This window comes from Ochotona curzoniae, unplaced genomic scaffold (assembly GCF_017591425.1).
Source record: "Ochotona curzoniae isolate NIBS_2020 unplaced genomic scaffold, NIBS_Ocur_1.0 contig_2294, whole genome shotgun sequence".
Classification (NCBI taxonomy): Eukaryota; Metazoa; Chordata; class Mammalia; order Lagomorpha; family Ochotonidae; genus Ochotona; species Ochotona curzoniae.
This window is the reverse complement of record NW_024465405.1, coordinates 5210511-5229231: the sequence shown is the minus strand read 5'-3', so window position 1 is coordinate 5229231 and position 18721 is coordinate 5210511. Positions and strand designations below refer to the sequence as shown.

At 59.7% G+C, this 18721-nt stretch overlaps 1 protein-coding gene across 2 annotated transcripts in view; it reads right to left on the bottom strand.

The window, feature by feature from the left end:
- Positions 1-6933: 6933 nt before the first annotated feature.
- TRAF3IP1 (TRAF3 interacting protein 1) overlaps positions 6934-18721 on the bottom strand; it is a 38336-nt gene continuing 26548 nt past the window's right edge. For both annotated transcript variants that reach the window (XM_040972367.1, XM_040972368.1), the window contains 2 exons: positions 8452-8675; positions 6934-7395 (listed from right to left, as the gene is read on the bottom strand). In XM_040972367.1, the coding sequence (XP_040828301.1) occupies positions 7221-7395; positions 8452-8675 (399 nt within the window). In that variant the 3' untranslated portion in view covers positions 6934-7220. The remainder of the gene's footprint in view (positions 7396-8451; positions 8676-18721) is intronic.

Below are 18721 nucleotides of genomic sequence, written 5' to 3'. Positions count from 1 at the left end.
TCCACGGAGGCAGCAGAGCGGTCTGGGAAAACAGGGGCGGGGGCAGGGCCTACAGGGCGCCCGAGGAACTCTGATTGGCCGGGCCCGACCCCGCCTCCGAGGGGCGTGTCCTCCTGGCGGGGGTGTGGGCGGCTCCCGACGCAGGTTCGAATCCAAGGAGAGGGGTGACTCTGTGTGGGGCGTCTGTTGCCGAATGCTGCTTCCGGAGCGAGGCCCCTCCAAGCCCAGCTGTAGGATGTGCGCAGCACCCAGGGAGGGCGGCTTTGAAGATGCGGGGAAAGGGCACCGCGGGGCTAAGCATGGATGAACGGGCATCCGACGGCAGCCCCGTGCGTGCCACAGGTGCATTCGTGGGCAGATAACAGAGGACGCCTTCCCACTTTCCCCCGTTCTTGAGCACGGGTTCCCTGGGCCTGCGTGGGAAGACTGTGTGTCTTCAGAGGACAGCACCCCTGCCTGAGGCAGCAGGGTGAACCCAGGGCCAGGCTGCACGGCTGCATAGGGCCGAGTGTCCATGGACAGCTGAGCAGAAGGCCACATGGAGGACATGGGGTCTCAGCCACACTGGATGAGACAGGCCAGTCCTGAGGGCAGGTGCCAGGACTGCCCGGAAGACCCCTGTGGCCGAGTCAGGTGCCTGAAGCCCGGCTAGGAAAGGGGAGCGGGGTGGAAGAGTTTGCCAGCAGTGGTAAAGCTTCGTGCCACGCGCATCTTACCAAAATGTTCCAACATTGCTTAAAAAGAGATTAAGTGCACTTGGTCTGGGGCGGGCCGGGTGCCCCTCAGGTGGCTCTGATGGGTCTTGGGGCCTCAGACTCACCACCCCCATCAACACTCACTCCCACACCTCACCTGCCCCTGAGGTGGCCCTGGGCAGAGCTGAGCCACCCTGGGGGCCCTGGCTGCAAGCTGGCCCTGCACCCACCCACCCACACCCACTTCCAGCTGCACACTCCACCCCAGCACATGGCGGGGCCAGGGAAGGAGTCAGCCTTGCTGCTGCCAGCGCCAAGGCTGCCAGCTGTCCGCAAGTGGAGGTCAGGCACCCCTGGGCACAGCAGCGTCCAGGATCACACAGCTCCCACACAGCCAGGCCCCTCCCTCCATGTCCAGGTCCCACTGCAGCCAAGTGCTTTGAGCCCAAAACTCACCAACAAAGGGTCACTCAGTGAATGCCCAATCTTCCTGGTGGGGGAGGGGAAGGGCAGTCTACATAGGATGTTATTGGGGTTCAGACACATTTATTCTAAGGAAATAGATGATCGCACACAGACTGATTCCATTTATTGAAAGGCAGAGTGACAAGGCAAGGAGGGGGAAGCCTGCTGCTGGCTGACTCTCCACCTGGCTGCAGCCTGGTACGACTGGAGCCAGGAGCCCAGGGTGTCCTCCAGGCCTCCAACGTGGGTGCGGGGCCCAAGCTCTCGGTCCGTCCTCTGCGGCTTCCCCAAGCCATTAGCAGGGAGCTGAATCAGAGGCACAGCAGCCGGGATGCCAACCAACTCTCTAATATGGGATGCTGGCATCCCAGGCAGTTGGCTCAACGTGCTAACGTGCTATGCCACAGCACTGAGCCCCAGACACATTAAAAAAAAGAGAGAGAGAGATATCCAGCAATGGGTTTTCTAGCTCAGGAGGCCTGGGAAGGGGTCAGAACTCCCACAATGAAGGAGCCCCTTGTCCCTGCCCTGCAGCCAGAAGCAGGGCCCCACAGAGTCTGGAAGGCCAGGTGGTGAGGTCCAGCTACTGGCTGAGCTGGGCTGGCCTCTGGAGGCCCGGCCACTCCAAGGCCCAGGCAGGGACACCTCCTGGTCCAGCTCTCTCTCCTCTCAGTCCAGGTCTCCTGACCTCCAGGGGACTCTTCCAGTCACCAGGTGAAGCTAGAGCTGTTGCAGTCTGCTCAGGGCAGGGTCCAGCTACTACACTGCCACTCCCTTCCTCCAGGCCAGCTCGCGTGCCACTTCTGCAGAGCACAGCGTCCCGACAGCCCCAGCCCAGGGCAGGGAGGAAGCGAAGGACTACGAGGGTCCTTGGACTCTTTCCTGCCAACGGGGAGACTGGCACCTGGGAGAGGCTCTCTTGAGCAGCAGAGGGGTGGCCAGGGCAGCGTCCCCACCGGGGTGGCCAGGGCAGCGTCCCCACCGGGGTGGCCAGGACAGTGTCCCTACCGGGGGTGGCCAGGGCAGCGTCCCCACCGGGGTGGCCAGGGCAGCGTCCCCACCAGGGGTGGCCAGGACAGTGTCCCCACCGGGGTGGCCAGGGCAGCGTCCCCACCGGGGTGGCCAGGGCAGCGTCCCCAGCAGGGTATTTTTTCTGGTTTCTGTGGCGATCCCCCAGAGGTCTCGGTGGCTGCTCCTGGGCTGAGGTCCCACACAAGAGGCACTCCCAGCTCAGGCTGGACCCTGCAGCGATACCCAGCCCTTCCCTGGACACACCCTGTGCCACAGACACCTCCTCCCCCAGCTCCCCAAGGCACCTGTAACCTCACCCCGCCCTCAGGCCTGCCTCTCAAGCAGCAGCATTTATCTCAGCACAGCCGCCAAAAGCCAGCCTATCTCTCCCAGCAGACACAAGTTCCTGGAAAGTGGTCTTGGCTGACCACCTGGTCCGTTGGCTGCCTATCAGCCCTGTGCTGAGAGCTTGCCTGGGCCACAGGACTCAACTGACGACACAAACTGCCACATCAGGTACTGGGGACCTGGCTAGACAGACAGACCAGAACCTGAGGCAGGTGTCCCTAGAGCTGAGCAAGTCACAGCCGGGGTCTGGCTGGATATGGCTGGTGTGAGTCCCCAGGGGCTCGTGCGCCGAGGTGGGGTCTGTGGCATAGTAAAGTTGGGAGGAAGTGAACTTCTCAGAGTGGGACTGGTGGGGGCAGGCAGGTCTGTACGACGGATTCCTGCTGCCAGGCAATGCTCTGTATTGCTCAGAACCGCTGGCAAGAACGGCCTCCCCAGTGGCCAGACCACCGGTGTCCGCCAGACCCTGAGCTGCCACGGGGATTGCTCTGTGGTGACACACACAGGAGCTCCTGGAGCCACCACCCAGCCAGGGGATAGGCAGCAGAGCCTGTCGCCCACCTGCCTGGGCAAACACCAGGACACGGTTCATACTCTGACAGGGCTAAACTCGGGGGCACTGGGAAGGGATCCTGAATGGCTTGGATCCTGAATGGCTTGCCTGGTCACAGACCCACCCTGGGCCACACTGAAACCCATAGCCGAGATCTTCCAGAGAACTGAGAGAGTTGGGGCTGGAGGGCGGGGAGGACACTGGCCAAGAGGCTAGAAACTCATGCACAAGCAGATGGGCCATCCTGAAGCCTGGCCAGGCTCAGTCTCGCTTACAAGTCCTTCAAACGGGAGACCCAGGCCTTTCTCTAGGGGTCCTTGAGAGACCTGCAGAGACCACTGCTGGGAGCCCAGCCTGGGGGCTATCCTGCGAGCTTCTATTTTTTTTTTTTTTAAGATTTATTTAATTTTGGGCCTGGCGCGATGCCACAGTGGTTAAGGTCCTCGCCTTGCACACTTGGGATCCCATATGGGCGGCGGTTCTAATCCCGGCAGCTCCACTTCCCATCCAGCTCCCTGCCTGTGGCCTGGGAAAGCAGTAGAGGACAGCCCAAAGCTTTGGGACACTGCACCCACTTGGGAGACCCGGAAGAGGCTCCTGGCTTCGGATCGGCATAGCATCGGCTGTTGCGCTCACTTGGGGAGTGAGTCATCGGATGGAAGATCTTCCTCTCTGTCTCTCCTCTCTGTATATCTGCCTTTCCAATAAAAATAAAAAATAAATCTTTAAAAAAAAAGAGATTTATTTAATTTTAATGCAAAGCCAGATGTACAGAGAGGAGGAGAGACAGAGAGGAATATCTTCTGTCTGATGGTTCACTCCTCAAGTGGCTGCAATGGCCACAGCTGAGCTGATCCGAAGCCAGGAGCCAGGAGCTTCTTCCAGGTTTCTCGTATGGGTGCAGGGTCCCAAGGCTCGGGGCCATCCTTGACTGCTCTCCCAGGCCATCAGCAGTGAGCTGGATGGGAAGTGGGGCCACCAGGATTAGAACCGCCGCCCATATGGGATCCCATCACATACAAGGCGAGGACCTTAGCCACTAGGCCACTGCGCCGGGTCCTTTCCTGGGGGATTCTAAGGAGAAGTCCCTGTGGAGAGCCTAAAGAGGCATGGAAACACGACACTGAGGTGACAGGGCCACAGATGAGACCACCAGCAGAAGCATGCACATTTCCTGCTGGAGTGCTGCTGCACGTCAGGGCTGCTGCACGTCAGGGCTGCCGCACGTCAGGGCTGCTCGCCTGCCGACACTCCTGCAGGCAGCACACGATGGCTCAAGTATCTGGGCTTCCTGCCACCACCCATGTAGGAAGCCTGGAGAACGCTCCTGGCTCCTGGCCTCACCCTGACCCAACCACGTAGGGAGTGAACAATGTGTCTCAACCCTAACTCTTCCTTTCAAACAAACCAGGAGATCCTGGCTCCTGGCTCCAGCCTGGCCCAGCCCTGGCTGCTGCAGCTGCCGAGGGAGAGAACCAGGGAGGGCTGGTCTCTGCCCATCCTCCAGCTCTACCTTTCAAATAAATCAACACAGCTTCCTTAGAAATGGCCAATGAAGACGAGGGACCTGTATGTCCCTGCCACGGTGCTCCCATCCCCACTCTACAGGTAAATCCCCTGGAGCCTCAGGGACAGCACTCCACGCACCCATGGAGCAGCTCATCAGAAGACACTGGTGCTGGCGAGGCTGTGGAGGCAGCGCAGCCCACGTGCTGTCGATGGGAACATACAGGATGCAGCCACAGCGGAAGGCGTGACCTGCCCTCAAACGCGTGGATGCTGCGTCAGCCCAAGATGCAGCAGCTTGCACACTCGCATCGGAGTGTGTGTGCCAAAGGACTGCCCAGCACACTTTGTGACGCTCAGTGTTGTGAGCGGACCACCAGGTGGGCTTCCAGGTAACCCGCCAGTTGCTCCAGGCAGACCAACCGGGAGCCGTCGGGCAGAGGGGGTGGGATACCAGCGGACAGGCACTGCGCGATTCCACTCAGCCACGGCACCTCCAGGGCCCCAATTCCGAGCGCGAGCCGAGCAGGGCGTCCGAGCGTGGATGGGCGGGAGCCGGGGTGCGGGATTCAGCGGGCCGGCGTGCTGGGCTGTAGCTGAGCACACCCACAAGGTCACGATGCACTGGCTTCTCCTACCCGCATTTTAACACAAGTCCATTCCTTTGTTATTTGAAAGGGAGAGACTGAAAAACGCTCCACCCACTGACTCGCTCCCCAAGCGGCGGCCATGGCTGAGCTAGGGCCAGGCCGACGCCCTGAGCTTCAGCACCCCCACGTGGATTCAGAGGCCAGCGCGCTTGGGCTATCTGCTGCTGCCTTCCAGGCACGTGAGAAGGGAGCTGGGTGGAAGTGGAGCGATGCCCTTACAGGACACTGGCACTGCAGCTGGCACGCCAACCTGTTTCTTTGAAAGGAAGAGCAAGGTTGAGACAGACTGCTCACTCCCTACGTGGCTGGGTCAGGACCACTCTCCAGGCTTCCTGCACAGGTGCTGGGCCCGAGGCTCTGGGCCGTCCTCAACTGCTTGCCCAGGACACAGCAGAGAGCTGGATGGGAAGCAGGGCCACCAGGACTAGAACCGGTGGCCATACGGGACATAAGGAGAGGACTTTAGCCACTAGTCCATCACAGCAGGCCCAGAAGATCTTTCTCTCTGTCTCTCCCATTCTGTTACTCTGCCTTTCAAACAAATCTATCTTTAAACAAACACATTGAGTAGGAATCTCAATGTAGAAAGCTTGAATTATTTTTCCCGAAAGTTTACAGAGTTCCTTGAAACAGAAATTAGCATTCGCTCAATGTTTAAGTTCAAGTCCCTGACATCACAGCTCACACCCTCCTTGAGAAACCGGAGCCCAAAACAAGCACCCATTTCAGACCGAGCCTCGGTTTCCTCTGACACCCACAGAAGGGAGGGAGCACGGGCCGAGCCCCCCGGAAGCGGGCAATGACCCTGAGACTGTGTCTTACACAGCTTCAGTTCACCGCCACGGCGTGTCACCAAAACCACCTGTACAGAAACGCCCTCAAGGGAACACCACGCTCGCGTGCTGGGAAATGACAAGTCCAAATGCTGAAGTTTTTCCATACTTATGGGAAAAAATACGATTATTTTTAATGATTTGGGTATAAAAAGAAAATACACCTTATGATACAATTTGACAGGATACATACAAAATTTTATTCACAATGTATGTTTGGTTTTTTTCCACAACACATAAACGCGGTCATACGCACACACTCAAGGAGGAAGGACGGGCCAGCGCGGGGTCGTGAATCGGCCATCTGGTCCAGCAGAGGGGAGCTGTGCCCAGATAAGGACGAGGCAGCCACTCCGGTCCCCATATCAGTGCGCCCAGCACCTGCTCCTGCTGTGCCTGGCACAGGAAGTCACGTGACCCTAGTGAGGGTTTACTGCCAAACGGCACCACTGGAGCTATCCTTGAAGAATTCACACTGTGACACGGAGGGGCTGCGCCAACTCCTCTGGGACCCAGAGCTCACACACTGAGCTCACACACAGAGCTCACACACACGGAGCTCACACACACACACGGAGCTCACACACACACACAGCTCACACACACACACACACGGAGCTCACACACACACACAGCTCACACACACACACACAAACAGAGCTCACACACACACACGGAGCTCACACACACACGGAGCTCACACACACACACACACACGGAGCTCACACACACACACACACGGAGCTCACACACACACACACACACAGAGCTCACACACACGGAGCTCACACACACACACACAGCTCACACACACACACGGAGCTCACACACACAGCTCACACACACACACACAGCTCACACACACACACACAAACAGAGCTCACACACACACATGCAGCATGCTGACACATACCTTCTGAGGACACAGGCTGAAATTCAATTTGAAAAGGAAGACGAACTGAAAGGTCATTTATTCCTCAAGCCACACCATTTGCATCCGCTGCTCAGGCGTGGCAGGCCACTCCCTTGGAGAAGCTGGCCAAGGCAGAGGGCCTTGCCGACCCCTTGCACGGCGTCTGAGGAGCTGTGTGCCGTGGCAGGGGGCGGAACGCAGGAAGGACACGAGCCGACAGGGTCCCCCCGGCCGCCGGCCGCTGTGCTAGGTGTCCACCTTCTGGGCCGTGAGGTTGATGCTGTGGATCATTTTCTGGATTTTCTCCTCGTTTCTAAGGACGCTGGCCTTCACGGCGCAGATCTTGTCTTGCTGGTCCTTGATCAGCTGCTCCAGCTCGGCCAGCTCGGCCTTCAGGGGCTCCACGGCCGCGTCGGTGACGCTGCCAGGGACAACACGTCGGCAGTGACGAGCGCCACAGGAGCGCCCTGGGCACCGCCGCCCGCCCTCCCAGCTCCCGCTGCTGTCGGGGCCACCGGGTCAGCTCTGCTGCCTCACTACCCCGAAGAACCAGGACCGTGACAAGCAGGATCCACAGCCACCTCTCACGGCCGCCACAACCCAAAGTGAGGTGCCACGCGAGATTCTCCACCCTGGGCTGGCAGCCCTGGCAACAGACACTCAGACGGGAGGCGGGTGCCCGAGCCCACGGCCCAGCGGGGCCCTCAGCAGGCACGGCTGCTCTGCTCAACACCCTGACAGGATCGCAGCTGTTGCGCTAGGCTCTGGGGAAAGTCTAGGTCAAACTGAACCACCCTAAATAACAAAATAAAACCTCCACCCTGTATAGACAGACTGGCTTTGATGAGGAAGAAAGGTCTGCAGACTGGCTAACTCCCTTCATCAAAGGGGAGATGCAGGGGCCGGGCAGGCCACCCACAAGCTCGGCGACTTGCTAATTTCCTTGATGCTGTCGTGTAAAATGTTAGGGCACACGTAGGCAGCAGCCAACTAAAGACAAAGAGGACAACTTGACTACAGCCTCCACGCCAAGCGCATGCGCCGAGCACTGCCCAGCAGCTCCTGCAGGCACTGGACGCAGACGCACCGTCCACGGGGGTGCAGCAAACACTTCCCGGGGGGCCTCACTTCAGTCGTTACACTTCTTCTTATTACTATTTACAGACTTGGGCCGGGGTGACAGCCTAGTGGCTAAATCTTTGCCTTGCACACACTGGGATCCCATATGGGCACCAGTTCTAATCCCGGCAGCCCCGCTTCCCTTCCAGCTCCCCGCTTGTGGCCTGGGAAAGCAGTCGAGGACGACCCACAGCCCTGGGACCCTGGGCCTGGGGCTGGGGGGACACACAGAAGGAGGGATGAGAGGTGGCCACTTGAGGACCATGTCTGCCTGGGCTCCTGGCGGATCCAGCAGGCCCCCAGATGGCTGTCCCCTTGGCCACCTCCTCCCCCGCCATTCCCACCCCTCTCCCCTCACCTCTGCTCCTCCTGCAGGGCCTGTGCGTGCTGCCTGTTCTCCCCGTGCCACAGCTGCAGTTCATTCTGCATGGCGTCCACGTCCTCCTGGATGTAGTCCATGATCTTGCCCAGCGGCAGCGCGCTCTTGCACAGGGTCTGGATGGACACACGAAGCCTCTCCATCTCCTTGGAGACAACGTCCTTCTCTTTCTTCCACGCCGACTCAAAGACGAGTGACTTCTCCTGCGGTCAGGCACAAGGAGAGGAGCAGGCTCAGTCCCCAGCCACGACGGCTGTGAGGGCACGCGCTGCAGTGCGGGCAGTGGGGTGGGTGGGCGGCGGCGTGGGAGACACAGGCCGCGGCAGCCAGGCCTTCCTTGCCGAGGGCACAGGGCTCTCTGCTCGGACATCCGCCTGAGCCTACACCCCGTCTGCATGCTTCAATCTCACCCTGCAGGTGAGCAGAAAGCGTCAGCCGTCCCAGAGCACAGCCAGAAGGACGGCCTCCACTGCGCAGCGAAGAGGGCCGGACCCTGGAGCCAAGTGGGAGCAGGAGGATGCACAAGAAACGGGATGTGGACGGGAAGGATGGAGTCAGTGGAAGGCAAGGCCGTTAGCCCCGTGAGGACAAGGCTCAGGCCGCACGGGCTGGATGGCTGGCCTGGGGGTGACGGAGGCTACAAGGCTGGTCTGGGAGGTGGGGATGGGTGGGCTGCACAGCTGGCCCGGGAGGTGACCGAGGGAGCAGGCAGGGGAAGGACGGAGGACACAGAGGCCAGTGGAGAGCTGCACGGTGTGTGGGCCAGGAGGCCTGGAACTCGGCGACAAGCCCCGCTCAGCGTCCTGTCACGCGTGACTCTGAATCTGAGGGAAGCTGGGACAGTCTCCTCGGGGCGCCCTCCGTGGCCCGTCCAGCCTAACCACTGGAGAGCTCGTGCCTCACCCATGTCCAGCTTGAGTGCACACGCCAGTTAACTTCCTGACAGAGCCACGCGAGGCCAGTATTACTTCTGCCTTGGGCTTGACCGTGTGCTGTGTCTGGATCAGCTGTGAGTCTGTGGATTCACCTCCCGGGGTCCCAGTCCACCACTCATGGCAACACACACAGAGATCCGTGAGATACACACACACACACACACACACACACACACACACAGATCCATCACACACACACACACAATCTGTCACACACACACACACACAGATCCACGGAACACGCACAGATCTGTGATACACACACACAGATCCATCACACACACACACACACACAGATCCATCACACACACAGATCCGTGGCACACACACGGATCCATCACACACACACACAGATCCATCACACACACACACAGATCCGTAACACACACACACACACACACAGATCCGCGGAACACACACAGGTCTGTGATACACACACACAGATCCATCACACACACACACACACACACACACACACACACACAGATCCGTGGCACACACACGGATCCATCACACACACACACAGATCCATCACACACACACACAGATCCGTAACACACACACACACACACACACACACACACAGATCCATCACACACACACACACAGATCCATCACACACACACAGATCCGTGGCACAAACCAGAAATGCCAAACTGGCTCCCTGCAACTACATCCAACCAAGGCTCCCGCCCTCCACTCCCGGAGTGCATCCACAGGCAGAAACAAAGCAAAGAGCTTTCCAGACCCGCCAATGCTAAGCAGTGCTAAGATGCCCACTGCCACATCAGAGACCCTGGGAGACACGGTGACGGCTCAGGACTCGGGGACCCTGCCCATGTTCCGGTTCCTGGCCCTGGCCAGCCCCCGCTGCTGTGGTGTGTAGGGAGGGCTGGATCAGAGGTCTCGCTTTCTCTAACACAGTGTGGATTTAACCGCAGGCCACATCTTTTTAGGAGCACAAACACACGAGGACAAAGTCTTCAGGATCCAAGCACTAGTCGCAAACGAGGCACCGAAAGCAGGAGCCACAGGCGACCTGGACAAGACCCTGCTGGGAGGCCAGCAAGCAGCCGCCAGCTGCAGTCTAATCCCAGAGCAGGTCAGGGCCCTGAGCAGCCATCTGGGGACAAGGAACCAAGGACAGACGGCTGCATCACCGGAGGGAAGAGGGGACAGCCATCCACAGCGGCCGGCTTGGCAGGAAAAGCCAACCAAAGCTCGGCGAGCTTCAGCCACACACCGCCAGAATAGTTCAAGCCAGATGCTGGGCAGGGCGGCTCGCCCCACACAGTGCCCGAGGAAACGGCGTGGCAGCTTCTGGAACACACGTGTGGCAGCCACAAGCAGGCAGCTGCTCTCCTGGACATGTACCCAGTGACGGACATGACTTCACACACCTGTACGCCGCGCTGCGGCAGCCACAGCCCCCAGTGGGCGCCCTCCCCACGAGCCCACCAGCAGGCAAGGGGGACACACCACGACGCGGGGTACCCCTCAGAAAACCACCGAGTGAGAGGACAGAGTTCCACAGAGTGGCCTCACGTCATGTCCTCGGGGAGACGACAGGAGGATGTAGTGACAGCTCCCCACACGTGAGTTCTAGCTCCTGGCCACAGGTGTCGGCGTCCGTCTGGGATGGTGTGTGACAGCACCACAGCTACTGCGGCGTCCGTCTGGATGGCGTGTGATGGCACCACGGCTACTGCAGAGAGCGGCCAGGGGCACGGGGCTTCTCTCCAGCGTCTCTCACAACACACGAATTTACAATGGCTTCCGAGTTCAGCGCTTATGTGAGGGAAGGTGATGGCTGTGCCAATGATGCCCAGCCGGGAGCTCAGGGCCTGAGCACAGTGCCGGACCCGTTACGAGAACAAAGCCTGCCTCCAGCGGACAGAACCATCGCGTGGCTGTCGTGGCTGAGAAGCGTGGACTCGCCCAGGACCAGGTCACCTTCTCCCCCATGTGCTGGCCTCACACCTACGCTCACACCAGCACCCTCCAAGATGCAGAACTGTAACATGCAGGAGCCCAGAAGGATGCTGTGGTCACCTGACCCCACAGCCTCCTGAAGCAGCCACCCGCCACGCCCCTGCCCAGCCACCCGCCACGCCCCTGCCCAGCCACCCCGCCACGCTCCCGCCCGGCTCCGTGGCTCAGACCCAGCCACCCCGCCACGCTCCCGCCCGGCTCCGTGGCTCAGACCCAGCCACCCCGCCACGCTCCCGCCCGGCTCCGTGGCTCCCGCCCAGCCACCCCGCCACGCTCCCGCCCGGCTCCGTGGCTCAGACCCAGCCACCCCACCACGCTCCCGCCCAGCTCCATGGCTCCCGCCCAGCCACGCCGCCACGCTCCCGCCCGGCTCCGTGGCTCCCGCCCAGCCACCCCGCCATGCTCCCGCCCAGCTCCGCGGCTCAGACCCAGCCACCTCGACACACTCCTGTGCAGGTCTGTAGCTCAGCCAGAATGTGGGACTGTCAGCTTCACATTTATAGTTTTGTTTTTATAAGGGGAGGATTTATTTTTAAGGTTTATTTATTTTTACCTGAAGAGAAGGGGAGAAGGAGCATGCACCCACTTGCCCCCCCGATGAGCACAGACACCAGAGCAGAGCTGTGCCAACGCGGGGCAGCAGCGTCTTCCGGGTCTCACATGGGGCTGCTCTCGCAGGCCACAGCAGGGAGCTGGATGGGGGGCAGCCGGGACACATGCGGCAGTGTCCACGTGGGACGCCAGAGCCGCTCCTTCTGCCTGTCCTGACACGGCAGCCTGCTGGAGCTTGCCACTGACTCAGTGTTCCCCACCCCGCACCCCTGGGCCAGCCCCTCTTCTCCCCAGCATCCCCCTTGGCTCCCCTGCTTCCTGGGGCATTCTCTCTAATCCTGGCACACTGTGAACACACTCACCAGGCATCCCATCCCGCAGCCAGCTCCCTTCCAACGCGCATATGTAGTGCAGCCCGCATCAGCTCTGCTGACACAGGGCATGAGGGGTGCCCGCACATGCGGCAGGCTGAGGCTGCGGTGCAGGAGGTGGCCCTCGCCCACAGGGCAGCACCTGAGGCAGGGGGCCCCTGTGCCCTGTCCCCAGCCTGGCGTAGGCTCCTCAGGACCCACCGGGGACAAGCTTTCCACGAGCAGGCCGTCCCCAGTGCAGCCAGCCCTGATCTCCCAGAGCCCACAGGCTTCTCCCAGCCCGCCCTGCGCGCACACTCAGCCCCTTCCCAGGCGTCACAGGCTTAGGACCCATCATTTTTAAGGGAAGGGGGACAGGCAGGGAGCTGAGCGGGAAGATGGCGCGTTGGAGCCCAAGCTGCCTGGGACCCGAGAGTGCTGGGGGAACAGAATGTGAAACCGCAGTAACGTCCACCCAGCTGTGACCACACAGGAAGAGCGGCGTCCTGGGACACCGGGCAGGCACGCAGGGCTCTGTGAAGGCCAGCGCTGAGCCCTCTCAGAACCCAGGGCCAGACACGAGTGGCTCAGAGGGAGCCCATCCTGTGTTCACGCTGTCCGCAACAGGGAGCACCCTGACCCGGTGTCACACACGGCACCCTGACCCGATGTCACACACGGCACCCTGACCCGGTGTCACACACAGCACCCTGACCCGGTGTCACACACGGCACCCTGACCCGGTGTCACACACGGCACCCTGACCCGGTGTCGCACACAGCACCCTGACCCGGGTGTCACAGGGAGCACCCTGACCCGGGTGTCACAGGGAGCACCCTGACCCGGTGTCACACACAGCACCCTGACCCCGGGTGTCGCACACAGCACCCTGACCCGGTGTCACAGGGAGCACCCTGACCCGGTGTCACACACAGCACCCTGACCCGGTGTCACACACAGCACCCTGACCCGGTGTCACACACAGCACCCTGACCCGGTGTCACAGGGAGCACCCTGACCCGGTGTCACACACAGCACCCTGACCCGGTGTCACACACAGCACCCTGACCCGGTGTCACAGGGAGCACCCTGACCCGGGTGTCACACACAGCACCCTGACCCGGGTGTCACACACGGCACCCTGACCCGGTGTCACACACAGCACCCTGACCCGGGTGTCACACACAGCACCCTGACCCGGGTGTCACACACGGCACCCTGACCCGGTGTCACAGGGAGCACCCTGACCCGGTGTCACACACAGCACCCTGACCCGGTGTCACACACAGCACCCTGACCCGGTGTCGCACACAGCACCCTGACTCGGGTGTCACAGGGAGCACCCTGACCCGGTGTCGCACACAGCACCCTGACCCGGTGTCGCACACAGCACCCTGACCCGGTGTCACACACGGCACCCTGACCCGGTGTCACACGCACCTGACCGGGTCACACACAGCACCCTGACCCGGTGTCACACACAGCACCCTGACCCGGTGTCACACACAGCACCCTGACCCGATGTCACACACGGCACCCTGACCCTGGGTGTCACACACGGCACCCTGACCCGGTGTCACACACAGCCGAACTCCCTCACGAGCCTGCATCTCACGTCTTCTTGCAGTTTCATGTCCCATCATGGGCTGTTCCCACCGTCTGGACAGCTCTCCGGACCACGGCAAGCTGCTGCCACGGGGGTCCCTGACACAGCCTCATTTCCCATGCGAGACATTCCAATAAAAATAAATAAATATGTATTATTTATTATGTAAATATTTTATTTTATTTATATTACTTAATTACTTATTTATATCCCTTATTAATATGCGTATTTATTTTCATTGGAAAGGCAGATTTACAGAGAGAAGGATAAAGATCTTGCATTCACTGATTCCCTCCCCAAGTGACCGCAACGGCCGGTGCTGAGTCAATCCGGAGCCGGAAGCCAGGAGCTTCTTCCAGGTCTCCCACGTGGGTGCAGGGCCCGTGCTATGGGCCGTCCTCTACTGCCTTCCCAGGCCACAGCAGGGAGCTGGGTGGGAAGTGGAGCAGCCAGGACACGAACCGGCGCCCTGACGGGATGCTGGCGCTGGCACAGTGAGGACTTAGCCCTGAGCCACAGCACCCGCCCTTTCGCAGACATTTGTGACACCATCAGTGGTTGATTTTCATAAGATCTTGTGGTTTCAATTTAGTTTTCATTCAAAGCTTAAGTGCCCGAGCCTGCCTAGAGAACGCCACGCGCAGGGGCCCACGAGGCGGCAGCAGGCCGCTTCTCCACCGGCGGCACCGGCGTCCCACACGGCTGCTGGTTCACGGCCCAGATGCTTCCCACCAGGCTCGCTGCTCAGGACCCAGGACAGCACTGGAGGACGGCCCACTCCAGGAAGGAGGCGGAGAAGGAGCTCCCGGCCTAAACTCAGCTCAGCCCTGGCCACTACAGCAATCTAAATCAAAACTAATAATCGTTTCTCGGCCTCTTGGCTAAGATCAAGTATCAATAAAAACAAAAACGGCATCACACGCAGGGATCTGGCTTGGGAGTGTGAAGTTACTGGTGCTGTGGAGCAGCTGGTTAAGTCGCCAGCAGGAAGGCTCACACCCACACGGGAGGGCCAGCCGGGCCTCCGCTCCCCTACTCTGACCCAGCGTCCTGCTGACACGCCCAGACGACGGACCCCACCCGCAGGGGCAGGCCCCCGGCTGCAGCGCATCCGGTCCTGGCTGCTGCGAGCCCGGGCTGGAGGAGGGGCGGGCATCACCCCTCTGTTCCAATCATAAGCATTTAAAATAACAAAATCAATTTCAGGAAGGCCAAATCTACCTACAAATGTATTCCCGATAAAGAATTCCTATATCCCATGTTCCTTTCATAAGAATTTCAATGTAAACGGTATTGCTAACAAAAGGAACGCCCATAACGCAGGGAACACAAACAAGAGACAAAGAACGTCACTCTGGCGCTGTTACCACGTTTATAGTTTATGAGGAAACGTCGCCACCTCGTGGCCGCAGCGAGAACTTCTGGATGACTCACTGAAATCCCAGACCCTCACTGCAGCTTTTAGCAAGTTACTTAAAATAAAATGTCACATGCCTGCTACATTTGTCATTTCATCCAGGGGGAACCATTCCAAGGCATTCCAGCTTCTTGTACCCCCACTCATCCACCGCTCCGTGAGTCCGGCAGTAAATCAGATGTGTGTCCAGTGATCCCGGGACCCCCTCGTGAGACCCAGTGGAGGAGAAAGCGCACAGGGACCAGAGCTGCGGCGTGGCCTTCCAGGTGCAGGGTCCCGGGGGGCCGTCAGAGAGGCACCCCAGAAGGGACGGTGCACAAGGACCAAACCGGCCCGCAAGGTGGGTGACCTCGATAAGGCAGGACAAGGACCCGGACAGAGCGAGCCGGACACCCACACGTACAGGAAACACAGCAGAAGGAACAGACGCGAACAAAACAGATGTGGCTATCTACAAAACTGGAAGCTGGTTTTTCCTAGAAAGTGTCCATTTCTTTAAAAAGATTTATTTTATTTTTATTGGAAAGGCAGATATACAGAGAGGAGAGACAGAGAGGAAGACCTTCCGTCCGATGATTCACTCCCCAGGCGTCTGCAACGGCCGATACTATGCTGATCCGAAGCCAGGAGCCTCTTCCGGGTCTCCCAGGTGGGTGCAGGGTCCCAAAGCTTTGGGCCGTCCTCGACTGCTTTCCCAGGCCACAGGCAGGGAGCTGGATGGGAAGCGGGGCTGCCAGAATAGAACCGGCGCCCATATGGGATCCCGGGTGTGCAAGGTGAGGACCTTAGCCACTGTGCCACCGAGCCGGGCCCGAAAGTGTCCATTTTAACAGCTTTTCCTCAAAGACCCACTGGGAGAATTATAAGACAAAATTTTTAGAGAAAAGGGGAAAGTAACTTCCGCTGGCGTGTTCATTAAATCTTACAAAGGTCCTTGGGACGCCTGCAGGACACCGGGCAGAAAGCAGGTGGAACGGCCAGATGGGCAGCTGGTCAGCCCCCCAGCCAGGCTTCCTGCTGCCACGGGCATCCCACGGGCAGGCCACGGTCACGCCACCTCCAGTGGAGCCTGTGAGAAGTCACCGGGCCAAGGCGGAAGCTCCAAGGAAGGCTGCCTCCTGGACTCGGCTGCGTCTCCAGCGGTCTCGGCGTTCCTGCCTGTCCTCTCTTTGTTCTTGTCTTTATGGCTGGAATGATACTGTTCACGTGCGGCCAAGGCCCGAGGTTCCTTTACAGTTCTATGAAGCCTCTGACCGGAGACTGGACAAGGACAGCAAGCAGTCTGAGATAAAAACTATCAAGTCACTAGCTTTAACAAACCCACCTGGAACTATTTTTGAGAATTCCTAAAAAGAAGATTATAGTAGAAATCTATAGCTTAAAAAGCCATACAGGAAGAAAAACTAAGAAATATAGACAAGTTAATATTAAAACCCATGTAAGGCACAAAACACAATGAGAGCTAAGTGCTTAATGATTAAAACTGCAGCTGCTGCCACACCACGTCCACAAGAAATAGCAACTGCAGTCTGTCACCAGGCTGTTCGAGAACAATCTTTTCTCAGCAGCCCCGCTTACCTCCCTGGAATAATTGTTTGTAGAAATGTAACCACATGAATAAACAAAGAGAATGTCCCTTTGCAATCATCTATTGTATATTATCTTATGCCTTGCTTTCAGAAAATGCACTCAGAGACAAGTGGCTTCAGTTGTCGTGTCTGTCACTCGCTGAATCCTTGCCCACCGTCCCGGGGTCCTGTCCCCCTCGCACTGACTGCTCCCGGCCAGCCCGGCCAGCCCTGCACTCGCCCCGGGCGGCTCTAACCGGCCCAGCACTGAGAGCACATGGCAAGACCTCTGAGCAGCGGCCTGACTCGGGCTCCCTCCCTGGTCTCTCCTGACAAAGTTCTGGCTGACAGGAGGCCAGGGCAGCACTCGGCACCGTTCCTAGCAGCCCGAGAGGGGGCGGCCTTGTCCCAAGGCCCACGACTGGCCATGCAGAACTGGGTGACTGCCACCTCGGCGGTCACCTGCAGACTGCCAGGGTCAAACACTGTGAGCACCAAAGCCCAGCCAGCATGAGGTTTACCACCAACACGGACCCGAAGCAGAGAAACGCAACCGCCCAAATGCACACTACTTCACGGCCTAAGAGCAGAGCCTAACGACGCCAGACTCCAGTGTGGACCAACGGACAGCAGAGGAAGCCAGCACGAGGCTAGCGGGAGGCAGCGGGAGGCCAGGGTGAGGCAACGGGAGGCCAGGGTGAGGCTAGGGTGAGGCCAGCATGAGGGCAGTGGGAGGCCAGGGTGAGGCAACGGGAGGCCAGCAGGAGGGCAGTGGGAGGCCAGGGTGAAGCCAACGGGGAAACCAGCAGGGAAGCAGCAGGAGGGCAGTGGGAGGCCAGGGTGAAGCCAGCATGCGGCCAGCGGGGAGGCCAGGGTGAGGCCAGCATGAGGTCAGCGGGGAGGCCAGCAGGAGGCTAGCGGGGAGGCCAGCAAGAGGCGAGGGTAAGGCCAGGGTAAGGCCAGCGGGGAGGCCAGGGTGAGGCCAGCGGGGAGGCCAGGGTGAGGCCAGTGGGAGGCCAGAGTGAGGCCAGCAGGAGGTCAGCGGGGAGGCCAGCAGGAGGCTAGCGGGGAGGCCAGCAAGAGGCGAGGGTAAGGCCAGCGAGGAGGCCAGGGTGAAGCCAGGGTAAGGCCAGCAGGAGGCCAGGATGAGGCCAGCAGGGTGGAGGGGTACCTTGGGGCATGAACTGGAGTCACCCCGAGCCAGGGAACTACAGCCACCTGCAGTGGGGTGAGGGCTGGGAGTGGAAGGCACCTGCTCACAGGGCTACATTCACCAGGGGAGGTCTGGGGAAGGAACTGCCTCCTCTGTGGAGGGGGCTTACAAAGTCAAGGAGAGGCAGCTTGCAGGCCAGGCGTTAGGGGAGCTTTGTGCCAACGGGACAGCACAGACACAGGTCCTCGGTTCAAGGCCAGGGAAGATGACAGCCGAGTCGGTCTCAGTAGGACTCCTCAAGGAGCCGTGCCATCTGACTCCAATTCACATGAAATCCAACGTACACTGCCAGCCGAGGCATCCTGGGCGGCTGTGGGGCACAGGGACCTTGCCCAGCTCTCGGGGCAGCCCGACCAGGCTGGCCAATAGACTCCTTGTGGCCTGAGGCTCCACTGACCCAACGGACAGAGGGAGGGAAGGCACCAGCCAGACGGCCTGCGTGACCCACAGGGACAGACCAAAGCACATACAGAAACCCTACATCTAAACACCGAAGCTGGTAAATCAAAAGCTGTAATGTCACACAGCAGCCTGGGAGGCATCGGGCCTGTGAGAAGCAGGGCCCAGAATCCTCCATCCCGTGACACCCACGTTCACCTCAGGAACCACACACGGG